The sequence below is a fragment of the Papaver somniferum genome, chromosome 3, assembly GCF_003573695.1.
Source record: "Papaver somniferum cultivar HN1 chromosome 3, ASM357369v1, whole genome shotgun sequence".
NCBI classification, from domain to species: domain Eukaryota; kingdom Viridiplantae; phylum Streptophyta; class Magnoliopsida; order Ranunculales; family Papaveraceae; genus Papaver; species Papaver somniferum.
The window spans coordinates 199,867,277-199,876,167 of record NC_039360.1 but is presented as its reverse complement, the minus strand read 5'-3'; the positions used below and the strand labels follow the sequence as shown (position 1 = coordinate 199,876,167).

Genomic DNA, 8,891 nt, shown 5'->3' with positions numbered 1-8,891 from the left:
TCAATGTAGTATTGCTTCAAGGTTTTTGTACAATTGGACTTTGAGGTAGGTAAAGATATTACACGCCGAAGTAACAACCATTGAGTAAATTGACTTTTTCATTCTAGGAAATCTCTAACGAGTATTCTCATAAGTTTTTATCGTTACGGATCTTCAAGAAAAAATGTGTTGAAATCATCATATGCAGATTCGTAGAATAACTTGAAGAACGAAGAATTCAAGCAGATTTTCAAGATTCAACAAATCAAGCATGATGGATATTAAGATGAAAATTTTATTTTACTAAATCCATGTGTAATTATAGTATTTTCACTAAAATTGACAAATGGAAGATTGTTAGAGCACTGCTTGGTCGAAATCGCTAGTTTTGCTATCTCAAGCTTGTTGTCAATGTTAGTTGGACCAAACTATATTTTATTTCTAGTATACTTAAGTCAAGTCTCAAACTAGGATTAGAGCATGGTAGTTATCAGACATCACTGAATAACCTTCGGAAATTGAGGACTGAAGAGCAAACTAAGACATTAACGAGAACTTGTTCAACAAAGAGTTATGTGAACATTAAACCCATCATCTTATTTACTCACGGCATTTATCATTCTATCTTATGAGACTATGTCGTATGATTTCAGTAGATTTAATATTGCATACAAGAAATTTAGAGTCAAGCTTGCATTGATAAATCTCTCGAAATATGATCAAGCAATAGATGTTCTTAGATCCTTAACACTCTTGGTTAAGTACAATTTATTGTTCATGATCTATTTTTGTTTCAAGTTGATCATTTGGAAATTTCCCAAGCTTGTGTATGGATATTGGGAATGATTTAAATATTTTAATGAGAGTTTTCAGAACAATCTGAATTCTGCGAACATAACAGGTACACATACCTGGTACACAATCGCATACCCTGCTGATCTAAGTTCGGGAATGGGGGAAGGTACGCATACCCAATATGCGTGCCCATGGGATCTGACTTTGTGAACTGGGAAAGCTATACATACCTGGTACACGCACTCTTAGAGACTGAATTTGTGAATTGTCCATCGATATGCATACCCGGTACGCGTACCTACCTAGTTCCGATTTAAGCAGAAGCTCACAAACTGGTTTTACAAACATGTTCTGCTTTGGTACAATGCTCGTATACACATCTAAGACAACTTATTTCATAAAATCTATTGATCTTATGGATCATGGTTTAAGTCCTGATTATTATTGAACACCACTTTCCAACATGAACCGTCATTGTGCACGGTTCCAGAACCCTGGACCATAGTGCATATTTCTCTGTGTAATTTCAAGACAGATGATGTGTGTCTTAAGTGCAACAAACTACTCAAGATATTTCCTACTAATTAACTAGTATTATAGTAGTTTTAAGGATCGTTCCCACATAGAGCTGTGTAATTGATAAGTTATTTATATTAACAAAACTCTAATAAAAAGAAAATAACTAAGGGAGATTGATTGATTAATTAAATAATAAGAATAAATGAGATAATTAAGAAATTCATCGCCGTTACCAAGCATTCACCGATTAGCATACTTATCTGTATTTTGCCAGAATCATTCATCACTAACCGTAGAATAACATCTAGAAAGGTGTTATCCCCGAAGTTCCTTGTGTAACCATATACCGAAGCACTTGCTTATCAAGTTCTATCCAACCTAACCATCAAGTAGTAGCGCACTCAAGGTGTAACCCAATCGAAAGCTTTAAGTTATGTGAACTTAGGTTGATCCTAACAGTTAGACTTTTAGTGCAAGGTCCACTTATAAGTTTTGTCTTCACACATGGTGGGTTCCCCCTTAAGCCTCTTTTCCTTATAGGGTTTTTCCCTTGTTTTAGAAGTCAAAATATATCCCTTAAGTTCGCCACAGTAGGCATGGTCGATCTCTAATGAACCGTGCTGACTTAGGACCAAAATAGCTCAGAAACTCAAAACTTTCTACTGTCGGCATGGTCTATTCCCAAGTGAACCATTCTGACTTAGAGAAAAAACACACAAAGAATCTGTCTGAAATAGTGTAACTTCCTACATGGTTACAACTATGCCGGCATGGTTGTGTTGTAGATCGTTATCTTTCGCTTCGACTGTTTTTCCCATAACTTCTTCGTTTGAACTTGGAATGACCTCATTATTTATACTTTCACTTTATATTCTCATTATTTTTGAGATGGTATTAAGAACTCTTGGATTTGAATGAGTTGAATCCGGTCTTTGGTCCTTCTCCACCTAATAGTACTTCATTTCATTGCTCCTTAAACACTTTGTAACTCCACTTGGATGATTCACCTAATATGAAACATAAACTAGAAAACAATCATAATAACAAGTAATATGCAAGAATTATAGCTAAAATAAGTATGGATTTGACACTCTAAAAATGTAAATTAAGCACTTATCAACATACATCTTACATGCTTACATAAATTCTTAATAAACTTAGAAAGTGTTTGGTTGAATTCCAAGTAACCCTCGATTAAATTCAAAGATACCTGAAGCCTTGAAAATATATAAGTAGGGAGACACTTGCAAAAGGATTTCTTAATTCCAGGAACACTTGTGTTGTAGTTGCTAAGCTAGAGTCGTTCTTTCTGACCTAGGTTTCCTCTTTGAAACATAATGAGGTTACGATTTTGAAGACTTCACTTAGGGATTCGTGAAGCCCGGCTAGACTATCTTTTACCTGATAGTTCATATATCCCGATATTATTCTTATAAATCTTTGAGGTTTCAATAATCTCATATCAGGAACGAGATAGATAGAAATCACAAATTCTCTTCGTCTCAGATTTTGTGATTTCTCAACATAGATACCTAAACTCTTCTTTGTTTTGTTTGGATTTTTATTGGGTGGTGGTTAGTAATCCAGGATTCTTATCTAACTGAGTGTAAGTGTTTCAGATTTGTGAGGTTTGCTGGATTTTTTATACTGCTCACAGATTTCCAAACCTAGATTATAAAATCAGAAGGGAAATCAAATAGGCTTGTCTCTGTGAGAGGCAGATTGATAAGTGTCTAAAAATGCATATTTATATATCATTTTGTTCGTGTTAATTTCATTTGAAGTGCTTTAATATCCAATTTTCTTCCAAATCTTGTATTTCATGTATACATTCTGTCAGCGAGTAATTTATCGTAATAGTCTCATTTTGTGTTGCTTATAGGTGATTCAATAGAAGTGACGGGAAATCAGTGGTCTGGCGTAATGGGGGTGTAATAAGAGAGATTAAAATGTGCACCAAAAAATCTAGGTTGTAGACTTGTGATTATAGGAAGAGGAGCAGGCTTATTCCAAGGAGATGAACTCATCAAATAGGTGTGATTAAAGATTTGGTCAAAAGGGTACACAAGTACGCACCAAAATGAAAGCCCTTTTCCTAATGTCATTTCACGGACAAGTCTTATCTTCCCCTAATTCTCATCTCACACTTCTACATCATTTCCTTCTCTTCCATTTTGTTTTCTCTCTTTCAGTACCATACTCTCATCTCTTTAAACCCCATTCCTCCTCTATCACGTACTTGTTTCACCACCAAAACCAACATCCAATTTTCTCCTTTACTGTAATTGTTCTCTATTGTCCACCTGCCTACTGAAGCTACTCATAGGTATACCGATTGCATCAAGAAAAATGAGCATGGAATTTCATATCAATCTGTGAAGACTAGATCAGTAAAAGGAAGTGCCATACCGTAGACAGTGAGTGGTCAAGATGAAGTGGTTAGACAACTAGTAAGTGACAAAATTCTTATACCTAATTTTATGGTTGTCTACTGTTGATATTGGAGGGGAACTTTATGTATGAGTCGAGAGGAGGGTTGCAGAGAAAAATCATGCACGGAGTAGCCGGTGCATGAAACTATGGTTGCAGAGGAAAATCATGTCCGGAATAGCCGGTGCACCAAACTCTAGTAGTAATATCTAGGTTTAATTTCAGTATTCTCAATGTTTTAAATTCCTCTTTTGGTTGAGATAAACCCATAAATAATTAAAATCCTTTGATTTGATTTACTTGTTCTCCATGAATATATATTGAAAACTATGATTTAATTTCTGAATTTATATCAAATTACTTTCACCTTGTATGTCATACATCCATGGTAGTTTGAGCGATCCTTTTCTCTATGTAATCTGATTTAGTTCAAATTGTGATTATCTATGCCTTAAACAGATGGGTAACTCTAGTAATTGACACATATTTTGCTGAGGTTAAATTATCTATTTGCACAAGTGATTTATCACATCTTCAAGGTAGTTTGAGGCTAGAACCTATATAGCTCCTTGATTGAAAAGAGCACTAGTATATCAAATTAGGGAGTTTATGCATTTAGGAGGTGGATTCGAAACCGTTGTCATCTTTATACTCGTTTTAATCTTGCTTCCTTAGTATAATCATTCATATCCAGTCGTATCGACAAACATCGTCTCTAAATTAGTATTAGTAGAAACTTAGAGGTTTAGTTTCACCAATCCATTGTATGCTTTATAGACGTCGTGTGCTTGCGGTTTATAATCGTAGGTTTCTAATCCTACCAAGTTGTTGGCGCCGCTGCCGGGGAATGCTCCAATTTTGTAGGCTTAGAAACCTAAGATTATAAACCGCAAGCGCACAATGTCTATATCCAAGACGTAACACTAGTAGACTAGAAATTAAGATCTAGTTTTGTGCAACTCACATTTACTACAAACTTGAGATAACAAAACTTGTGAGTTCGACCGACCAATGATTTAAGAAGTAATTTTGTACTTTTTTATTAAGCTCAGCCCACAGTTCCTTTGCAGTTTCCATACTTTGATGGTCGTCGTAAACATGAGTTTTCAGAGCATTCAGAATTTGGCTACATCCTCCTCGCACGTCTTTCATTTGACCTTCAATTGCTTACCGTCTTCGGGGTATGATGAAGCTCAATAACAAATTAACTTGTCGAGTTAAATGTCTTACAGTTTCCATACTTTGATGGTCGTTGTAAACATGAGTTTTCAGAGCATTCAGAATGTAATTACATTCTCCTCGCACCTCTTTTGTTTGACCTTCAATTGTTTACAGTCTTCGGAATATGATGAAGCCCAATAATAAATTAACTTGTCGAGTTAAATGTATGTACACCACCGATTTGATAAAGAACGCACTGGAATAGAAATATTGATGATTCCCGATAAACAAGAAAATGAGAGAAGAAAAAGATTAATGTCCATAATATATGCTTCAAAAAAAAATATAATGTCTATAATGGTTATATCGAAAAAGAAAAAAAAAAGTTTACAATTATTAGGTTCTCACTGTTTTCAGTTTATCAGTTGGGTTCAGTTTGGTGATTGACACCCAGCCATACTCTCTCCTAGGTACACCCCATAAACTTTGCAACATCTTTTCCTATATTTCTGCTTAAGCTAGATAACCAAATTTTTGACCAAAATATTTTTTCTTCACTTTCTTTGAAAAAAATTAATTTATTTTCTATGGCATTTGAAAATATCCAACACATATATTACTATAATTGATAGAGGATGTAATCAGAAATGATATTGGTTAAGCTACCGAAATATAACCATTGAATGCAGTTTAGACCCAGGAATGAACCGAGTACATACATACTGAGCTTCATTACAACGTATCAAAATTTGGCAGAAACCAAAGTTATATTGTACCAGAACAATTCGGTTACTCTTTAAAGTTTCAATTTACTAAATATAGTGCTTAATGCTAACAACAAATCAGAGTTTAAAATAAGATTCACTTGTATCTCTTTATACAATTTTCCTCTGATCAAAGAATCTTAATCGATAAGATATACTGGAGTTGTAAATTAATCTCATTAACAGGTCGGCATATCTCCGGGAGGAGGAGGAAGAGTTTGCATTTCTCCTTTCCCATTCTTCACTATAAACGCCATGGATAGTCCCCAAGACATATGAATCTCTAGATGACAATGCATGAACCAAACTCCTAGAGAAAATCCAAAAAATTCAATTAGAACACACTATTTACTTAAGAAGACTGTAAATATTAAAAAACTCGGATTTGACTTTGCGCATTGCAGTTGCACCCTACTTCCTCTTACACTACGCTTGCACTGTCTTGTGGGCCGATATGGCTTTCATCATTCATTTGAAGTCTCTAAAGGACAATCGAGGTGTCAGAATTGATAGAGAAATGTGAGGTCAAAGACAGTAGCATACCAGGATTGTCTGCTATAAATCGAATGGCAGCCCAACCACCAACAGGAACTCCAATGGTATTCAAGTAGGGTGGATCCACCATATTCCGCTTAGCTGTTCTAGGGTTGTAATTCCCTGATCCGTATCCCACGACATAGAAACTATAGCCATGCATATGAACCGGATGATTCTCGGTACTAACCGTTCCTGTGTCCTGCAAAATCAGTTCAACCCTAGAACCAAATTCGAATACCTTAGTTCTAGTTCCAACCAGTGACTGAGTATCATGAGGGATATTATTAGGAGCTCCATTGACATAATCATAAACTTTGTGGGGTGTATCAGGAAAATCTCTTGTAAAATGACCGTTGATATCTTTATAGTAAGCTTGTAGGAGTGAAAATGTAGGACTAGTAAACGAAATATTATTAACAGAAGCACCCAAAACCCCTCCGTGTGGTCCTTGACAATTCTTATCAGGATTTGAAGACCCACATTTTTCGACGTTCAATCCTATTGTGAAAGATAGGTTTACATCAATTTTCCTTGGAACCATAACAGGATGAAGACTTCTTAATCCATCCATAACCGTTTTCACAGCTAGATCATCGTTAACAGTCGGTAAATGGGCCGGCATTACGATTTGCTTTCGTGTAGAACCAGTGTACTGGAAGTAAGATATTGCAGGTAATTTTTGAAATGAAATGTTTTTAGCCGACACATATGGACCCATTGCCATTGAGTATCTGTTAACTGGTTGATCTGCAGTCACGAGAACGTTGATCGTTTGACCAGGTGCAATCATCAGATGGTTGACGACCAACGGCTTTGTATACTCTCCATCAGCTTCTATGATCGTCATTTTGTGATGAGCTATAGTAAAGAAATGTTCAGAATTCAGAGCTGCATTTACTATCCTCAACATATAGGTCTTCCCTGGAATAACCACCATCTTGTATACGTCTGAAAAAGAACATGGTTGAGCAAATCGAGTAAGCATATTTATAAAGGGGGAGATCTGGTGTTACCCATCTATGAGAAACTAGCTTTTGATGATTTTCATGAGCACCACAAAAAATTTTACCACAAGGAATCCTACACTGTAGAGAGCACACATATTTTTTTTTTACCATTATTGCTGCTGCTGCATTTGTAATTGGGTCCGGGATGGCCATTGATGGTGAAAGCGTCTGCTGGTGTAGGGGCCCCCCCACTTTCTAGTGCTTCATGTTCTAGTTGTACAACATCCTTGTGCCAATACTCACCTGAATCAATTAATTGTGATCAAACTAACATTACATTCTACTAAGGTAGAGAAAATTCTTATTTAATTCACCTTGTTATAACTAAAAACTTCATAAGATATGTACCTAGTAATATGATTTGTTCTTTGTAGGGGTTTCTGAATGGAGAAGGGATGCCCATCTTAGGGTATACGACGATTGCACCATACACAGTCCCACGAAGCCAAGACACATGAGCATGCCAAAACAATGTACCCTTCTGCTTCTCAAGTGTGAATTTATACACAAACTTTTGTCCAGATAGAATCGGGCATTGAGTTATGTAGGAAGGTCCATCATACCAACATGACAGTTTTTGTCTGACACCATGCCTGAAATATATATAAAACATAAGAGCAACAACAACATAAATTACATATGATCATAATTAAGTAGTGTCAGCTAATCGATCAAGAAACGGGTGAGGTTTCTTCTCTTTTATTACCAGTGGAGTGTAGTGTTATAAGGTGTTTCATTAGTGACTTTAACTATGATTTGATCGTCTTCTTGATCATAAATGACTGGTCCAGGGAACATTTGATTGATCGACACGATTTGTTTACTCTTACACATTTTTGTAATCCTCATGTTTTGAACCTAATTATGCATATTATTACCAAAACATTCACTTGGTTAGGTTAAAACAATATATTGCTGATAATAACAGCAAGGAGTAGAGCGTAAAAGAGAGAGACCTTGAAATCATAGAACCTTGTGGTTGCTGAAACATGGAGATTAAATACAATACTTAACCAGAGTATATAGGAATAAGATATCCAGCAGTTGGACATATTTTCCCTCGTTTTCCTGTCAAAAAATGTAGAGCTAAAGAGTGAGTGTAATAAGAGTGGAAGGCTTGCCCTATTTTATAGGGCCATTCGATCGAAGTGATGACTCAAACTCCCACTTAAGTTACTTTTATATCTTAATAATGCCCGTGGATTCAATGTGAACCGAAATCCGACTAAATGTTTCCTCAGTGCCATGGCCTGAACGGCAAATTACTAGATATTATTCCAAGGAAACATGAAATGCTACAACAATCATGTTAAACTGTCTTATATCAATCAGTCGGCAATCCGAAGATGGGTTTGGCGCGACAAACATTGACCAGTTCGGTTCTTGATAACCCACTTCAATGCGACCCATTTATGAAAAATACATTAGTTAAATTGAATAATTCGTAGTATAAAAGAAGTAGGAATTACTGGCTAGTCCAGTTCTACCAGACCCAGTTAATGGTTAGTACACCCGTGAAAAAGATTTACTCTCTAGTCCAAAAATTTTATGGAGACTATAAAGTGTATTTTATAAATTCCTAAAACACCCTTCCAGGTCTAATTAGTATCAACACATGTAAATGTTACTAGTAGTATGTTACTACATACTACTAATATGAATACGGTGATACTACATATTAATATGTACTGTATTAGTA

General features: G+C 35.7%; 1 protein-coding gene across 2 annotated transcripts; it reads right to left on the bottom strand.

Annotated features, from left to right (window-relative positions):
- Positions 1-5,585: 5,585 nt before the first annotated feature.
- Positions 5,586-8,270, bottom strand: LOC113362027 (laccase-6-like). Of its 2 annotated transcripts, XM_026605048.1 has the most exons (6): positions 8,149-8,270; positions 7,899-8,050; positions 7,541-7,785; positions 7,301-7,435; positions 6,192-7,133; positions 5,586-5,958 (listed from the first exon to the last, which is right to left on the bottom strand). In XM_026605048.1, the coding sequence occupies exons 1-6, from the start codon at positions 8,242-8,244 to the stop codon at positions 5,828-5,830; spliced, it is 1,701 nt and encodes a 566-aa protein (XP_026460833.1). In that variant the 5' UTR covers positions 8,245-8,270; the 3' UTR covers positions 5,586-5,827. The 2 variants fall into 2 exon arrangements, with proteins under 2 accessions (XP_026460833.1, XP_026460835.1); XM_026605050.1 differs by lacking the exon at positions 7,899-8,050 and having other exon boundaries at positions 5,747-5,958; positions 8,149-8,247.
- Between the last annotated feature and the right edge of the window lie 621 nt (positions 8,271-8,891).